The sequence below is a fragment of the Delphinapterus leucas genome, chromosome 21, assembly GCF_059928025.1.
Source record: "Delphinapterus leucas isolate spDelLeu-1000000601 "Yukka" chromosome 21, BTC_Dleu_Yukka2, whole genome shotgun sequence".
Lineage (NCBI taxonomy): Eukaryota > Metazoa > Chordata > Mammalia > Artiodactyla > Monodontidae > Delphinapterus > Delphinapterus leucas.
The window spans coordinates 22432875-22452149 of record NC_143149.1 but is presented as its reverse complement, the minus strand read 5'-3'; the positions used below and the strand labels follow the sequence as shown (position 1 = coordinate 22452149).

The 19275-nt window shown below is 35.5% G+C and overlaps 1 protein-coding gene across 3 annotated transcripts in view; it reads right to left on the bottom strand.

Moving 5' to 3' along the window:
• The window catches only part of TNKS (tankyrase), a 176432-nt gene that overhangs the window by 78350 nt on the left and 78807 nt on the right, over positions 1-19275 (bottom strand). For all 3 annotated transcript variants that reach the window (XM_089903698.1, XM_022571132.3, XM_022571133.3), the window contains exons 4-5: positions 11451-11487; positions 10621-10696 (exon numbers count right to left, since the gene is read on the bottom strand). In XM_089903698.1, the coding sequence (XP_089759824.1) occupies positions 10621-10696; positions 11451-11487 (113 nt within the window). The remainder of the gene's footprint in view (positions 1-10620; positions 10697-11450; positions 11488-19275) is intronic.

The window sequence follows — 19275 nt, the reverse complement described above, 5'->3', positions numbered from 1 at the left end:
TTATCCATTCATCTATCTGTTGATAGTCATTTAGGTTGCTTCCATGTGCTGGCTATTGTAAATAGTGCTGCTATGAACATTGGGGTATATGTATCTTTTCGACTTAAAGTTTTCATCTTTTCTGGATATATGCCCAGGTGTGGGAATACTGGATCATATGTTAACTCTATTTTTAGTTTTTTAAGAAACCATACCGTTCTCCATAGTGGCTGCACCAACTTACATTTTCACCAACAGTGTAGGAGGGTTCCCTAGAAATGTAGGACTTCTTAACAAAAGAAGTTATTTAAAATAATAAGCATGAGGACTTCCATGGTAGCGCAGTGGTTAAGAATCCGCCTGCCAATGCAGGGGACACAGGTTCAAGCCCTGGTCCGGTAAGATTCCACATGCCGCGGAGCAACTAAGCCTGTGTGCCACAACTACTGAAGCCTGCGCGCCTAGAGCCCGTGCTCCGCAACAAAGAGAAGCCACCACAATGAGAAGCCCGCGCACTGCAACGAAGAGTAGTCCCTGCTTGCCGCAACTAGAGGAAGCCCAGGACCAGCAACAGAGACCCAACGCAGCCAAAAAATAAAATAAAATAGGGCTTCCCTGGTGGCGCAGTGGTTGAGAGTCCGCCTGCCAATGCAGGGAACACGGGTTCGTGCCCTGGTCCGGGAGGATCCCACATGCCGCGGAGCGGCTGGGCCCGTAAGCCATGGCCGCTGAGCCTGCGCGTCCGGAGCCTGTGCTCCGCAACGGGAGAGGCCACAACAGTAAGAGGCCCGCATAATGCAAATAATAATAATAATAAGCATCAGGGGACATGGAGGAATAACAGAATATTGAAACTGGAGAAGAAAATTTACCTGCTTCTTTCCTAGTGCTGGATTTTTCTATGTATCTCTAACAGTCATTTGGTCTTTTCTTGAACTAAATCCCTCCAATTGATTCAACTGCTTCTTCCAGAATAATTTCTTGACTATCTTCCTGGTCACCCTCTGACTGGTCAATATCCCTCCTTAAATTGTGAAACCCTAAGTTTGGTGCTAAATCCAGATATGGTCTGGCTATGCATTCAAGCAGAGCCAGATGACAACCTGTCAATTGCCTTATATAGTAAAAGTTTATTTTTTAAAATGAGTCTATAAAGGACTATCCTTACTTTAAGTCTTATGCATGGGGAAGAGAAGGATAGCGGAAAGGAAATGAACAGACAATAGAGAGCGGGTAATCCATAGGGTAATTTTGTGAGAGTAAAGCTCTGAATGCCAACTTAATTAAATTTTAACTCAACATTATCATTGTGGAAACTCCAAGGGGATTCTTCAACAGCCAGAAATTTGTGTTTCTCTTTTTCAGCCTCAGAATCAGCTGAAGAATTGAAATGTATGCATGAAAATGAGTTTCTAGCGTCCTCTCATAGGGTTTATATAGGAAAGAAAAAAGAATGCTTAACACTTTCAGAAGGTGCAACATTAATTTTGCATTGCTTAATGAGAAACAGCCGGCAGACTTTATGGACATCAAATTTCTTGGTCTGACAGTAACCTGATGTCTTATACTTTTCAAAAGAAAAGTTTTCACACTACTCAAATCTCACATGAATTCCTTTTTATAATTAATATTTACAATCTTAGGTTTTCAAATCTAAACATCAAAGATTCTAACTAACGTTCAACAGGTAGATGACTTATTCTGGAAGTACAAGGAAACAAGTCCACCAATTGTCATTTAAAGATTATTTATGGGGAAATCATTCCACCTTAGATCCTTGGACAGTCATTTTAACTGTATAAACTAGAGAATGAGAAATTCTGTTATCTGATTTTAGTGTGCTTCAGAGCTCTAGGGCTTGGGAGACATGCTGTTACCTCAAAGTTCCTTCAGTGATCGAGTCCTGACATTTCTGAGTTTGCACATGTGAATTCAGCAGCCAAAGGCAGCCAGGAGCAGAGGTCTCTAGCTCTATTCCCTGCGGAAGCCTCCTTACCCAATTCTAATGGGTATTGAACCCTCTCAGACACTAGGAGATTACTTTAGGGGAATTTTTATGGTATTCAGAGTAGGGTATTACCATGTTACTATTGAAAGATTAAAGCATCTTTACAAAAGGAAAATCAACATATGAAGTATTTTATATTTAGTCTATTTCCAAATTTACTAATTTGACTACCCAATATGTATTTCAAATAATTATGCACGGTATTTATAGTGTTTTTAAAGTTTTACTATTGATGCCATTCTTAGCAGAGAAAGACATTTTCTTATTAGTCACTGAAAATAGCCTTCTTTTAAAAAGGATATTAAGATTCTTGATACTTTTAGAAATTTCCTTTTATAATTCTAAATTAATTAAGCAAGTGAGAGAATGGATGAATATGCTTCGGAGGTGGGGGAGGGGAGATTTCCTGAACAATTATTATACTTCTTTAAAAAAGAAAAAGAAAGTAGCATACAAAAATAACCAGGTGAGTATGTCTGCCCTTCCAGTTTACATGTTGAAGACCTGACCCTCAACATGATGGGATTTGGAGACAGGGCCTTCAGGAGGTAATTAGGGCTAGATGAGGTCATGAGGGTAGAAGCCCTCATAACGGGGTTAGTGCCCTTACAAAGAAGAGAGAGCCAAGAGCTCTCTTTCTCTCTCAGCAAAAAGGCAGCCCTCCACAAGCCAGTATGGTATGGCAGCCCGAGCTAACTGAGATACCAGGTAACTGGTACACAATGAATTAAGAAATTGTTTATGTTGTTTTCACATTATGGCCAAACAACTGTTTCTAATAATACCAATTCAAAGCTACAGATAATATCAGAGTTCTCAAATCCATAATGAACTCTCCACTTTTTGCTGCCTTTCCTTAGGCCAGAAGAGTTTCTGACATCAGACTTCTTTTTGTAACTAAGCAAGCCTTTTTCACATACTAAGGTTCACCCTTTACTAAAAGGATTTAAAAACTTTTTGCGGAATAATCTACTGTCAACTGACATTCACTAAACAGTTTAAGCCAGAGAGACCGTAATCAAATCATAATCATTAGAGGGCTATTTTTTTTTTTTTTTTTTGCGGTACGTGGGCCTCTCACTGTTGTGGCCTCTCCCATCGCAGAGCACAGGCTCCGGATGCGCAGGCTCAGCGGCCATGGCTCATGGGCCTAGCCGCTCTGCGGCATGTGGGATCTTCCCGGACCGGGGCACGAACACGTGACCCCTGCATCGGCAGGCGGACTCTCAAGCACTGCGCCACCAGGGAAGCCCTAGAGGGCTATTTTAAAATATCTTTATTATGTAATAATTAATAAATAACTATATGTAAATAACACCACTCACAATTCCACTCACTGAAGAACTAGGACATCAACAATAGCATAAAGTGACCTTCTGTGTTTCTACCTGATCTCCTATTCCCTTGCCACTCTGCCAGATGGATGTTTTTCAAGCTACTGCTGCAGCTGTAATCTAACCTACCCTATAAAGTCTGGTATACTTGGAGAGTCAGAAGAAGCACTTTAAACTTAGATTCTTACAATTTTAAAAGGATATACTGAAATATCACTTTTGTAATTTGGCTTCTAAATCAAATTTTAATAATGAATCATATTCCCAGCAAAATGATTTAGTACTCGCCCCTTTTTTATCCCTCAACTAGTCTAATATTGAAAACTGCAGGAAACTTGTCGTTTTTGGATATGAGTATAGGAGAAACCGAAGTTCAGAGGAGGGTGGCTAAGCTGAGCTTAACTGAATTCCTAAGTTTTACCACCTGCTTTTTAACACAGGTCCCTTCCTACTAAAAATTCTTTTCTCAAAGAGAAAAACAACATAGTTGGCATGGGTACTAATTACCCTCACCAGTAGACATGTCATGCTTGACAAAATAGAGACTGTTTTAGTAGTAGTGATTCCCTAATGAAAAATAAAAAAGACATTTTCAGCCCTTATTGTTACACAATGAATATACACATGCATAAAGATTTTATACACTATATCCCAACGTAAGCAGGCAAGAAAACTTGCTCCAAGGGATTTCTGCATTACCGTTAAGACATGCACTGTTCAGCAAGATGTACTTTAAAGAAGTGATTTGATTAGATATATAATTAAACCTAAAGTACTTGAAGAGTTCCCTAATGCACACTTACTGCATTTTGACCTTCTTAAAATCCCAAGTAACATCTAAACTATGAGCCAGAAAAGCTGGACACTAAAAAATGGTCTGACATTTTATCTACCAAGATGTGGCAAGAACAGAGGAGGATGATAAAGGCCACTAAAGGCCACAGGGAGCCACGCATGGGCCCTCAGGTAATGCTAACACTTTCTTAAAGGGGAAAAAGGCTGTATATAAACTTTATTCCAGATACCAGGAGTGTTTTATCTGCCGACTCTTACATAATCCAAGTCTGTATTACTTACTCTGATGAAAAATAAGTAACAAAATACATAACAATCTTAAAATGTTAGAGTTGAAAGGTAAATTGGAGCTCATGTGGCCCAAAGCCATCATTTTTTAGGCTAAAAGACTGAGAACTCAGAGATATAATAAAACTTGCCATGATCACATAGCTAGTAATAATTATAGCTTAAAACTTGGGTCTTCTAGCTTCAACTTCCTGCTTTTTCCTACAACGCCATGACCCATAAAGATGTGCATAAAATTATTTTTTGCTTTCTGAGGGGAAAAAAATCTTAAATTGTAAGATATAAATACAAAGTAATTGAACATATCAAAAGAAATAAATATGTTTGGTGATTTGTTTAAAAATCTTCACTTATTCTTCCAAGCAGCTGTGAGAGAACCATTTTCAGTAATCTGCCTGAGAAATGACGCAAACTTTCTTGACCAATAGACAATATGCATTGAGTTATACTCAATATTTTCTTATAGCAGGGGTATTTCAGTTAGCTATTACTACATAACAAACCACCCCTAAAATGGTAGGTTACCTGGGTGGCTCTTCTGCTCTATGTGGTATGAGCTAGGTGTTAGGACGATTGGTGTCACCTGGAGGCTGGACTGGACACTCAGCTGAGGCTAAAAGTCTAGGACACGTGGAGCGTTAGAGTCATCTAGAGCCTTAACCAAGCTTGGTGGGTCTTTGGCTAGAGGCCTCAGTTCTTCCCCACATGAACTTCTCCATACGGCTGCTTGTGCTTCCTCATGGCATGGCAGCTGGGATCCAAGAAAGAGTATTCCAAAAGCAAGAAACTGCAGCTACCAGGCCAATTCCAAGGGCTAGTCCTAAACCTGGCATGGCATCACTTCTACTTCATTTTATTCATCAAAGCAGTCCCAGGCTTAGTTCACAGTCTGTGTGGGAGGGGACTAGACAAGAGCATAAATAATGAGAGGCCCGGTTCATCGAGGGGTTGTCAAAGTAACAATATGAGGACTGTTAAAATCCTGTTCCAGCAAAATATTTAGAGAAGACTTACACTGAAGGAGGGAGGTGTTAACCAAGAATACTGTATTAGAATATGACAAATTCACATAACCCTAAAATTTAAGTATAAATTGCAAAAACCATTGCATTAATCCTACATATTCTTTGTGCTACACTGGATGTGCTTTATGGAATTCAAATGAATGTTGTGGCATTATTTTCAGCTGGATATTAATTTTTAATAAATATATTCTTAAAAAATGGGTATATGTATCTTATGAACACACTTCTTAATTTATAAGCTGCAAAAATAAACAAATTTATTAAATGTGATGTGGGGTGGGGAGGAGACAAAGACCAAGTTCCAAGACAATTAATTCGATTGTATGCTTTGTAGATTACCTGGTAACCTACATTTTATCCAAATGCCACCTGGGACTGAGCTTGGAAATAAAGACAATTTAAGTGGAGAAGTGGGGGATGCAGAAGTACTCAGAAGTATGTATGTGTCCATTCTAAATACGCTCAAAAGCAAAAAATGTAGCAGAGGAGTAGGGATCTAAGTTTCTGAAGTTCTGCTATGTGCTACATTTATCACATTATTTCATTTAATCCTCTCAAATGTCTTGTGGAATGGGTATCATTATCCCCATTTAGTAAAGGATACACTGAAAACTGTAGAGCCATAGTCACACACTTAGAAAGTGGAAGAGCAGAGAACAGAATCCATCTGTTTGGCCTCAAAGCCTATTTGCTCTTTTGACTATATCACATAGTTTTTTATGGTATCTACAAGGCATGGTACTAAATTCTACTTTATTTCTGATTGATCTCTATTAAAAAATAGTTTTTAAACACTTTACTGTTCTCCATTTCCAGAGTCTTATTCATTATTAACTATTTTATGGAAGCAAACATTTACAAAGTAGAAATCTGACATTTAGAGAAACTCTTCAGTTAATATTTCTGAATTTAAATCATGCTCCTCCAGTTGCCTTTCATCTAAATTTGTGATTTCTTACAGAAGAGCATACATGTCTAAATACTAATGCTTTAAAAATAAAAGAGCAAGAAAAAAAATCTCACCTTAAATCTACACTTTGTATCACAGCAAAAGGAATCATATTTGTTTTTTAGGCACTGGCTTCAATGTCCTGGATTATGTCTTCATCATTCTAACAATTTTGAGCTCCTTGTGAACCAATACCATTAAACACACAGTTATCTCCCATGACACTTAGCACAGTGACCTATACATGGCATGTATTGAGTGCTGACTGAATGAACAAAAGGAGCAGAAAGAAACTACCATAACATTGAATATTTTATAATAAAAACAAAATTCCAACCAACCATTAGTTACTTTCAATATTTGGTGACATACAATTACAGCAATAGTATGCATAGTAAATGCATGCAAAGATACATATTATTTCTATTTAGGAATATGTACAGTAATGCCAAACTCCAACCTATTCCTTGTTATAAGGAGGGCATAAATTTAGGACATTTATTTTGGAGGGGGATAAAGGCAGCCAGGAAAGGGACCTAAAAGAACTCTGAAGAGGGTTGAGTGTTGGAATAATCTGAGATGTATTCAAATACTTATTTTCATTCATTGTAAAAAGGTATCCTTATAAAAATTAATATTGCAAAACAAGAGACGACCACCATCTCAAATTTATATAGCAAACAAGACCAGAATATTCGGATAATTGCTAACAAAATGTCTGATCATGATAGAACATGCTGTAAAGAGAGAGCAAAGGACAAGACATCTAAGTTTGAAAATATAGGAATTAAAGAAAGGAAGCAATCTGTTTTAAGGACCTGGTCGCTGAAATTCAAAATAAGAAACTATGGAACTCTATGCCTAATCACAATGGGCAGGAGACAGAATAACAATAAATTATATCTATGCCCCTATGTTTCTAAAGTGGCCAGCATTAGAACAGGTGTGTAATTGTATGAAAGTAGCATTTTAGAACAAAACATTACAAAAAATGTTTCTGCCTTTGCTTTTTAGGGAAAACAACAACACCTGGAAATTTCTAGAGCAGTCAAGCTCTGCTTTGATTTACATGTCAAATAAAAGCAAAATATAACCATGTAAGTTACTTAAAACCTTATTGGTACTTCACTATTTTCAGATTCTACAGGTTATAAAAACAAATGTCTGTGGGAAATAAAAATTTTAACCACTGAGATATTACCTAATGGGATAACCATCAGGTCACAGTACAGAATTAAGAGACTATTTAAATTTACACAAGCCCACGTACCACTTGGAAAAGGAATGCTGACGTCTAAACCCCCCACATATATCTAGGCAATTTCTCCACCCACTAGTTAGTGTATAAGGAGCATTGCTTTTCTAAAAACATTACAAAATTGACACTTCCATGGGCTTTTAAAATTTACAAACCAGGAATCGTAGTAAAAACAGTGACAGGCAAGGATTCAGTTAAGCATTGATACAGTCATTTAAAAACCTGCTAAAAATGAATTTGATTCTGCACTGTGTTCTAAAATGCAAATTCAAGAAATAAAACTTCATATACCTGACTAATTTATTATACATGTAAAGTACCTGTATCCTCTTGTTTATATACAATCTGACTTCCTAATTCTAGATAAGCACATGCTAATGGCCTGGAAAAGTACTAAATATATAAGATTGACTTGTAATTCAGCAGCTAGATTTGCTTACACATCCTCTTGATATCAATAGCAAGAAAACAAAAGAGACTGTCATAACTAAAGAATCTTTTCCCAATCTCCATCAGCACCCACAATATCTACCACTTCACGGCTTTACTGCAACTGGCATATCTAATAAGAATTGCTCTGTGCCATAAACAAGGGTAATACCTAAATATGAACATTATTCAATTTTAAACATGAAATTTTATTTGCATTCTGATGAACAATTTTGAATGATTTTTTATGTTATATGCATAGCACCAAAACCTAATAAACGCTTAAGTCTAATTTTCTTTTTCTATCTAATTTGAGAAAATTGATAATCTAAAAAAGTATAGGAGCACATTTTGGAAAATTATGACATTATTTATATGTTGTGAAACCTTCAGTATAATAGTAATATTTGAGACATGTACTTAAAAATGTTCTACACATTAAAATATATAATCCTCCCTTGTGGTACAATTACTCAAAAATAAATTGATAAAATAATACTAGTAATAATATATAATAACAGAAAATATACAATTCCCCATTCATATACTTCTGAGTTAATTTTCTAACTGGCAAAGAGCACAGATGATTTTTTTCACTCGAAGGATAAAATTATGTTCATCTGGGAGCATATTCGTAGCCTAAGTTTCTGCTACATGCAAAATGCCAGGCTTGGTCCGGTACAAAAGAGAGCTAATAGCCAAGTAGAAGAAAAAGATACGTATGAATAACCACAATTCAAGAACTCTGCGGTAAATGCCATAGAGTAATACAGAAAAGGAGCCATAGGAATTTGAATAAGAATATGTTAGTTTCAGCTACAGGAATAAAGGAAGTGTATCCTCCTTTGGGGAGAAGGAAAAATAAAGAAGTTCTACATATTTGTGTAGGGACTGAAGCAAGGAGAAGAGGTAATTTGTTAATTATCAGTGTTCACACTCCTTAATTATTTTGACTTACTGAGCTAGGAATGGGGCTGTCAAGGTATAAGGGTAAGGATGGGAGAATGAGGCTGGGATGGAAACTGACTCCTGTTATAGTAATCTCACATAAATTTTGGAATATTAAAATGGCTGTGGAAAACTGAAGTAGGCTGGGCTCTAAAAGAGTTCTGTCTAAAGATATACCTGCATTTACAGATAAGAAGGGTTCTTTCTGCATAGTGATAAAAGTCGCCTTATCTACTAAAAGGATCCAAACAAAATCTGGAAGTCAAAGTAACTCAAGGAAGTTAAAATTCCCAAAGCAACTTCAAAATTGAAGGGAAGATGAGCAGTAACCATTTAAAAACATCTCCCAAAAGTCATTAATAGTACCAAGTAAATCTTTGCTAATTTATAGCTTTATATGTACATAATTTAACCTACCATGAAAGTACAAGTCTCTCTCCAAATTATCCAGAGAAACTAAACATTCATTAGGCCATGAGAAATAATATACAAGCCATCTTCAATAACAACATATATTTGGAAGTATTCAATTCAATGCCACTATTATATGTGTTTCATTAGAATAGGGAAAAAAGTGAAAGGAAAGCTGAATAATTTTAATCTATAAAATCATCACTCAGAGAAAAATGAGTTTTTAAAAGCAAAACAGTTCATTATTTCTAAGGGGTACCAACCATCCTGATACTTCCCATAGTATATTTTCGATATAAAAAATTCCAAAGGAATTAATTCTTTAATTATTAGGTACAAGAAATTCCTCAACATCTGCAGTGTAACTTTAAAAATGTTTTAGGTTTTAAAAATATAAAAGCCATCCTTGAACATTAAAAAATTAACCCACATTTTAAAAAAGACTTTATAATACAAAGTGTTTTGTTTTTCCATATCTATAAGGCAAATCACTGCAAAACTTTGCGGTCAGATACCAAAGCCTATAAAGGATTACATTTTCAGTCTCTATTCAGCAAGAATATGAAGCAGATAATGAAGATACCACTGCATATTTTATATATTACCTTACATTTATGACAACTGTATATTAATACAGAATATTTTTCTCTGCTTTAATACTTTCTTTCAATATATAACGATGAAAACTTAGCCAATAAAAAAAAAAGCAGGGCCGTTACAATAGACCTAAAAAAATCATTAGCATTTTCTCAGCTTTAAATGGAAAAAGTGTTGGTTGCCTAGCAAACAAATTTTCCTCTGCCAAAAAGAAATAAAAATTATATCCTAACCAAGATGGGTAATTAGGATGTAAACAAACATCTCTAATTTCCATTATCATACACAGAAAATAATATATGTTGTTATAATTTTAATCGCTAAAAAAGCTGCAGTTCCATTTAACAAATAACTTTCAGTGTCTGACATTTAAGAGAAAAGGCTTAAGATCCATGCTTCACCAGCTCTATGAACATGTCACAGCAGCATTTCATTTTACAGTTAAAAGGTACCAGTAAAATACAGCCATATATATGTATGTATATATACGTGTGTGTGTATATATATGTATATACACATATATATGCCAACTTTAAAATTTTTAACTGTAAAGCAAAAAGAAATCACTGAAGGGGAGTATTATATTTTAAATGACTTACCTTTCGCCCATCACTTGCATGGCAATTCACATTTAGAGGAGTCAGTAAAGCCATTAGTTTTTCTTCATTACCACTCCTACAAAAAGGTAGTAAGTCAATTCCTATAAAATTATAGTGCTTCTTATGAATGTTTATGGATATTTTTTACAAGAGAGTAGAAAATGATATGGGCTTGCTTTGATTTCTTTAATATGGTTCTGAATGAATCTCTTTTGCTTTATTCAATTCAATCAATATATTCCTAATAATTCCTGTTAATCATCATCCAGTGGTATATCATAGATAAGGCAGCTTTCTACATTTTTGTTTTATGTATCTGCATAAAGTCACGTTCTTAATTACAAACAAACTTTACTCTGATAAGTGATCTAAAACACTGGAGTTAAAAACATATAAAATGCTGTAAAAAGCTAATCAATTAAATTATAAATGAACAAGAACAAAAGAAAATGGGTGAGAATTTTAACATTTACTTCATGCCCCTCATTCAAGCTTGGCTAGAAAAATTTCCAGAGAAAAATAAAGATATAGGTTTTTAAATACTCCAAGAATATCATTCGAAAAGCTCGGCAACTCGGGTTTGCAGTTACCTTAAGAAATGTTCCAAATAAAATTAACCTTACAATCATCATCATATTGAAAGACAGTCTCATTTAATACACTAATCGTGCAAAATAAAGTATACAAAGATTTAGTATAAGGTCTTACCCGCATTATCGTATAAAATCCAAGCAAGACAATAACATGTTATAATTTTTATAGTCCTCCACCTGCCCTCCTCTTCTCCCTTAAATGCATTATACTCACTTAAAATGAATGGAATCACTTACCTAGCAGCTTCTAGGAGTTCGTCTTTCTTGTATTCACCTAGATGATTGCAAAATATCATGCTGTTAGCATTTGGCAGAAGACAGATTAAGAAATGCAGTAGGCAGCAAATAGAGAATTAAATAGAAAAGAACAGAAAAAGAGAGTCCACACCCCGCTGGGTGATGGAGCCGTGACGTTAGCCAGCTTGTGAAGGCAGCATCACCAGTGCCTTGGAGACGGGCAGCAAATTGACGCAGCTTCTTGTCCAATCCTCAGATGAAATAGCTTTCTTCAGACGACCAATGAATGCTAAATCTCGTGTCCAGAAACACATTCCCTCTGATAACAGCATGCCAGTTGAAGACAATGTCCCCTCCCCCCTTTTCTATTCAGGCTGTCACAGTATACTTGTGAAGCATAATACATTCTGAGACAAAAGCAAAATAATGTGGCTCTTTAAAGGTACAAATTACTAGTCTTTAAAAAACCTCAGTTTTATTTGTAATGACATGGAAAGTTTTGTCAAAAAAAACCACATTAATTACCATTGCTGAGCTTTATAGCAGAAGAAAAAAAATATCAGGATCAAGAAGCCTTTGCCTCGATAGGGTAGGTCTGTAGACTAGAAATACGTGAACTACGTACCAAATGCTATGAACCCCTTGGAGGCAGTGCTCTAAAAACAAAAACAGTGAATACATTCCTAAATGACAATAATATTCTAACGTGCTGCAACCTACACTTTATACAAATTCAATACCAAAGTTTAACAACAATGAATCTTAAAAATATTTTTTAAAAGGAGACTGCGATCTCTGAGAATAAGCAGACATCCAACTATTAAGATGTGAATAATTTTTCTCCATTCTATTTTTTAATATATCACAGACTGAAAATAGGTATATAATTTAGAATCTTCAATACAAATTTCTTAGGGCATTCAAGAACTAACAAACAAGTCTTTGCAAGCACAACTGAAGGAATTTTAGTAATATAGAGTTTGCTCACTGAATAAATAAAAGGAACAGCTAGGACCATGATTCAGCTATAATATGCTGACTCAGTTTGCTATATCATTAAAGAAATAATTATACAAAATGTCTAAGCAAGTAATTATGTGAAGGCAAATATTAAATATACATACAAAAAATAAAATTTTAGATGAAAATGTTATAATTCTATTAAGAAATAAGCTTAAACTACTTTAAAAAATCTTATCACTTATAAATATGGATTTCTTTGCGTTTTGTTTATTTTGCTACAGAATGCAGAATATTGATGCAAATTTTTTTTTTTTTTTTTTTTTTGCGGTACGCGGGCCTCTCACTGTTGTGGCCTCTCCCGTTGCGGAGCACAGGCTCCGGACGCACAGGCTCAGCGGCCATGGCTCACAGGCCCAGCCGCTCCGCGGCATGTGGGATCTTCCCGGACCAGGGCACGAACCCGTGTCCCCTGCATCGGCAGGCGGACTCTCAACCACTGAGCCACCAGGGAAGCCCTGATGCAAATATTTTAAGGACGTCTCAGGACCATCAAGCACATGTTTAAATTCTATAACCCTTCATTAGCAAATATTTCTTAAACTTTTGTCTTGATTCTTAGATTAAGATTTTATTAAAATCTAGAAACTGTAAGCAGTTATTTTGAAATAAGGAAAAAATTGTTAAATATCTAGTCTCTCCTAAGGGAATTTTATATACCAATAAAGTCACGGGCTCAACAATATACATGGATAAGCTAGAATGCATGCTTCATGATAAGAGTTGGTCTTTCTAATTTCCCATGTATTGTATTCCAGATTCTTTAACTGATTGACAGTTTAAGATTTACATTATTCTAATCCCCCACAAATAAGGTTCTTGTCTTCCCAAAACCAAAGACCTACCTTTATTAAATATTTTAGGTGGCAATATGGAAGTGAATGAGTCAATTTAAGAATCTCCTTCTGAGAAAATGGTATGACCCATACCCTCAAACGCCTTAAGAATCAAGAGCAAAATAAGTGAAATTATGGGATAATCTATAAAAGTCATTCATTTAGTCAGTCAGCAAACAATTATCTGAAAGGCCTATAGGCCAGATTCAAAACCAGAAAAAGAAACTATCATCTCTAAACTCAAGGAATAATAGTCTATTAAACAAGACAAACAAGTAAACAAATGATGGGAGTAGGAAATGAGTCTTATGCTATGAAGAGTTTAAAGGCTAGTCTAAGTAGGATTAATAAGAGGCAGGATAATTATAGTTCAAGGAAGGTTTCCTAGAAGAAGGAAAACTTGTGCAGAGTTTTTAAAGGAAGAACAGGTGATCCTCCGGTGAAGAAGGGTGAGGGAGAAGGAAGCAACCAAAGTAAAAGAAATGAGAGGGGCAATAGCTGCTCAGTAAACCTGAAACAAAGCACATTTGCAGGGGAATGGGTAAGAGTGAGGCAGAGAAGAAATAGATCACATGAATGGCACTCTAAGAAGTTTGAACTTTATTTTGAAAACAATGAGGAAATACTGAAATATGTTAACAAGTAGAGTGCAAAGTATATTTAAAGATCTATACGTTTTGTGATTATTTAAAATATTCCCATATTCTACTCCAGTGAACTTTTCTTGGGGAGGAAAGTGGCCCAAACGGGGTAAAGGGAGGTGAAGACAATCAATTCTGACACAGTCTATATTTTGGTGTAAGTATACATTTCCTGATATACAGTTATCATACTGAAATTGAGATCTGAAAGCAGCTACTACTGAAATTGAAGTCATAGTGAAACATGACTTCAGTAAGCTAGGAAATAAAACTGCAAAGTATTTGGCATCTCCAAAGTTCACATCAGTCTACATACATAAGCTTCTCATCAAGTATAGCTTATTGATATTTTCTCCAAAGGGCACTTTTTGAAAAAAAAAAAAAAAGTTATTCCCTCATGGATAAACTGATAATAAACCAAAGCTTTCAAAAGGAAACATATAAGTGCACCCAACAGTGTCAGACGGAGGTATTACAAATGACTTTCTACTTTCACTGTTAGAGTTCCTAGTACTTATTCAGCTTTTCTGCAATACATTCCAACATCCACTATCTGGTGCCCAAGGACCACAATCCATAAACATTCAAAGCTATTTTTCAAATGCTACATCGCAGAAATAAGTAGCGTGATGAACTTAGAGTCCCTCACACACTCTGACAACAAATCCGAGCTGCTTACTTAACAGTGAAACCCCTAGTTCTATTTCATTTTAGCTGCGAATCTGAAAATATTCTGGCTGAGACTCTGGTGCTCTGTGGAGCATTTATATTCTTTAATAACATCCAGATAAAGGCTAGCAATAGATCAGCCAGAAAGGAAACTACGCAATTATAGTCAAGATAATAGCAGCCAGAAACGGAGAAAACAGATGGCTTAAAATATTTTTCTTTGATTAGAATAAAATAAGTGGGGCTAAAAAAAAAAATAAGCAAGCCACAAGTTTACTTTCCAAAATCTGAACTGTTTTTATTAGTAAACTAAGTATTGATAGGATGCATGTAAAGATAAATACACACACATACACACACACACACACAGTCGGGGGGCAGAGATATGAGTTAATGTGTTAAAAAGTATCAATATGTTATCAGAAAGAAGGTTAAAAATGAAAGTTAAAAAATAAAGGTTAAAAATAAAGCTCCCCTTTGTATTTCTCTGAGGTAGTTAGAAACAACTTCTCTTTCACTTACTGTGAAGGCAAAATTACTTTTTGAATAAAAATGAAGAAAACCTGAATCAATAAATAGACGTCATAATTATTGACTTATCTCAATTTCAACATCTTAAGGGGCTTTCGTTCTTTTCTTTAGCAACTGACAGGATCAAAGCAGACTAAGTTTTCTAAAAATGAGTCATTTGGTTTTGTTGAGATGGAACAACATGGAAAAATTATGAACACAGAATCATAAATTCTTAAAGCAATAAAGGACTAAAAAAGAATTTTGACCTTTCTTTTCTCTACTTTGAAACCATGCATAATACATGCCTATCAGTAACATTTCTTGTTATATGCAGTGAGGGGGGGGTGTAACTTGAAAGTCACCTTTCTCCTGTCACCTCATCCCCAATTTCAGAATAGCTTTCCTAAGGGATCATCAACATATTATTTACAGTTAATGAAACTGACACCAAGACAATTAAATGAATTGCCTAAGGTTTCACTGAGTATTATTCACTATCTGTCAAGCCCTGAAAAAAGGCTAACGTGAGCAGAAACTAACCAAATCTGCGTTTTGGAAGAATCGATGTAAACAAAAGAGTAACACAACAATAATAGTAATAAAACAATTTTAAAAACAATGACAACAACTAGCTTTAAACAGGTTGAACATATTAACATAAGCCAAATATTTCCATCAAAACTACTTTAAAGCAGGGAACTTTCACATGAGCTTGTAAACATGGGCCAAAAAAAAAAAAAAAAGTTTTACCTTCTAGTTTGTTTTAACATTTTGGACTAAGGGAATAGGTAGGAATGAAGACAATGTATTCCAGGTCTATTAAAATGACCAATTCATTTTGCATTTCCCACAGCATGTGTTAATTCCTCATGCTTTAGGTATCTCAAGGTAAGAGCTACGTAAAGACTTCAATCAAGAATCTCAATTATCAAGTTTAGGGACCCTTTTGTTGCTGAGGGCTAAGTAGTACCATGAATTGCTAATTCTCGTATAGATACTTTCTCATCAAGCTGCCAACAAATACAAGAGATAAACTGATTCTTGTAACTAAACTGACAGCCAATATGGGGAATAAAATATTAATTTGGGTGACATAATCCATTGTGTTTTCACGAATAGATTTGATACTTTAGAAACAGCCACGTAGTTGTGGAAGGAATTTCACTGAAGCACCAGGAAATAATCTAATCTCAAGATGTTAAGCTAGGTCTTCCACCAAAAGCAATTTTCAGACAGGCTGGTATCTACTATATGTACACATGGCCCCAGGAATGATCTGCATCCTCTCTCTGAAATTATCTTTTGAATTATTTATTTCAATTGTCAATTGAATTATTATTTCGTTCTCTGAAATCTTTCATAAATATTTTCAGGACAATGTTGGGAAAAAATTACAAAGTATTAAGAGTCCTCTATGCCTTCTTCCAACTTCTGAATCCTGTCAATCTTCCCACTCATTCTGATTCTGGCTTCAAAGTCCACAGCATTAGAGAAGTCTAGAATCACGATCAAACTAAATGCTCTACATCGATTCTAAACAAGGAATAATTGGGGGCTTTAAAATGTTAGGCTTGAATAGAGTATTTTCCTGGTGGAGATCCTTCCTATCTTCTGCTCCCTACAACTCTGACCTTTCTAATTCGCTAACATCAAACCTGTGCTGCAGTACTAACGTAAACTCCAAGCTGGCTGTCCGGTACAGTGCAGCTTGGGAAGAACTTTCCAGTTCTTTAGAAAAATGGAGGTGTCCCACACCTCCTGCCCTGCAGGGCAGCTGAAAATCAATTTTCGAAGATAAAAGGCCCCCAAATGCAACTATATTATCTTATAATATTTAAACGATAAAAATTATAATGTATTATATGTTAACAAAAAAACCTAAACCAAGGTCCTAAAACATTAAAAAACACAAAATTACACTCAGACATAACAAAGGCTCTGCAAAAAAACCATATAATGCAGTCAATAAACGATTGTTACCAACCCGTTTCTTTGTATGCAGTAGTATGTCTTCACTTAGCCCCAGTGACATCTTAGATAGGCATCCCATTTATGGACACTTAAGTGGGGTTTCAAATAATTTATACCTGCTTCTGACATTCTGTCAATTGTATTTGGAATGTAACTCAAGACTTTTCACGGATTTGTTTGTTTGTTAAAAACGGAAGTATTAAAATCTGGGACATAACTACAAACACACACTGGCCAAAAAAATGTTGTATTATAATATATATGCATTCTCTAAAGTTTGGTATTAAAAACCAGGAGAGGTATTCCTAATGCACATTGTTAACCAATGAGACATTCTGCAAACTGTGCCTGTACTTTAAAAGACCTTTTGATATGTCACAAAGAAAATAAGAAGGGAGGGAGGGAGGGAGGGAGGGAAGGTAGGAAGGAAGGAAGGAGATCTCCTTCTAAGCATGTCAGATTGTGATGCCATGTATGGTGTGGTATCTGGGTGCTTGGAATGCCCACCACTGCTTAAGCCATGAACTATCTGTGTAAATGGCTGGTCAGGGCTGAGAGAACTGGGATATTGATTCTTTACTATCACAATGTTTGCTGTCCAAAAATGGTCTGGTAAAGTAAAATCGTATTTGATCCGAAACAGGCCAATAGTTTTACATTCTTTGCTCTGTATCAGGGATCCTTCTTCTATAGCAATCAACCCACAATTTCTTATGTGCCAATTCAAAATCCCCAAAGCTCTAAAAATTCATTTGGCAGCAAAACTTGACTCACCTGGTATACATAGCTATCATATACATTAATGTTTGATTATAGGGTTAAGCCCAGACTCCTCTGGGATATTTTATGATATAGTACATGTGCTCTGTCTTTTAATATTTTATTTACTCACTGAAGTACAATTTACATACATTAAAATTCAACCTTTTCAAATGTACAGTTCTATGAATTTTGACAAACTTATACAGCTGTGTAGCCACTATCTCAAAATTTGAACATCTCCATCACCCAAAATGTTCCCTCAGGCCCCTCTGTAATCAATCTATCCCAACCCAATAGCAACCGCTAATCTAATCTCTTTCTCTGTAGTTTTTATAGAATGTCATATAAATGGAATCACAGGATATGTAGACTTTTAAGTATGGCTTCTTTTTCTTAGTATAAATGCTTTTGAGATTCATTCATGTTTTGGACTACCAATATTTGTTCTTTTTGATTATCAAGCAGTATTCCATTATATGAATGCACCTGAATTTGCTTATCCATTCACCAGTTGATCAACATGTGGGCTGTTTCCAGCTTTTGGTGATTATGAATAAAGCTACTGTAAAAATTCAGACAGGATTTTGTATGGACCTATGTCTTCATTTCCTTTGGGCAAATACTTAGGTGTGTGGGTGCTGGGATGTACAGTAAATGTATGTTTAACTTTATAAGAAACTGACAAATCACATCTCTTTTAAAATTTGAAAAATTCTTTATTCTGGAATATAATCACACCACCTACAGAAAGGAAAAAGAACAAAAGAGAAAAAGTTGACTAATGAGAAATATGACAGTACTGTACTGCTAGAAATCTCAACCTCACAGCTAGAAATCCCAATCTTGCCTCTTTTTGGGGGCAATTCACCTAAAAACTGAACTAATTTGCACAGCTTTTAGTTCTTCATTTCTCACTTGTTCTGTCTTCTGTACTTTTTTTGAAATAGGGAGAATATACAAATTTAATCTCTTCATTCAAGGAACTGTTTTGTATGTAGTACCTGCGATCTTAGAGCTACGAGAATACATGAACAAAGCATATTTTGATTTATAGGAACCATACTGTTATCTGTGAAAAGGAAATTACTTTCCTGCAGTCCTTGCTCTTATCAGAATGCTCAGCCCCTCAATGCATCAGCCTACTGAGGGCCAGAAGTTTGGTGAGCCACCTATTTGGGATGGTCAGACCTCTGCCTTCTTACACCAAATATAAGGAATTAAGGAAACTAAGGCTAATGCAGAAGTACAAGTGACTACTTTTTGAATGATGTAAGAACTGTCTTGTCTTCACTGTAATTATTGTATATGATTGCATTTTATTCTTTGTATATTTTGTCCTGTTTACAAAGTCTCTGAAAGATGTAGTAACTTTGCAATTTTGGTCTTTTCAGGAAGCACCAATTATGATTTACT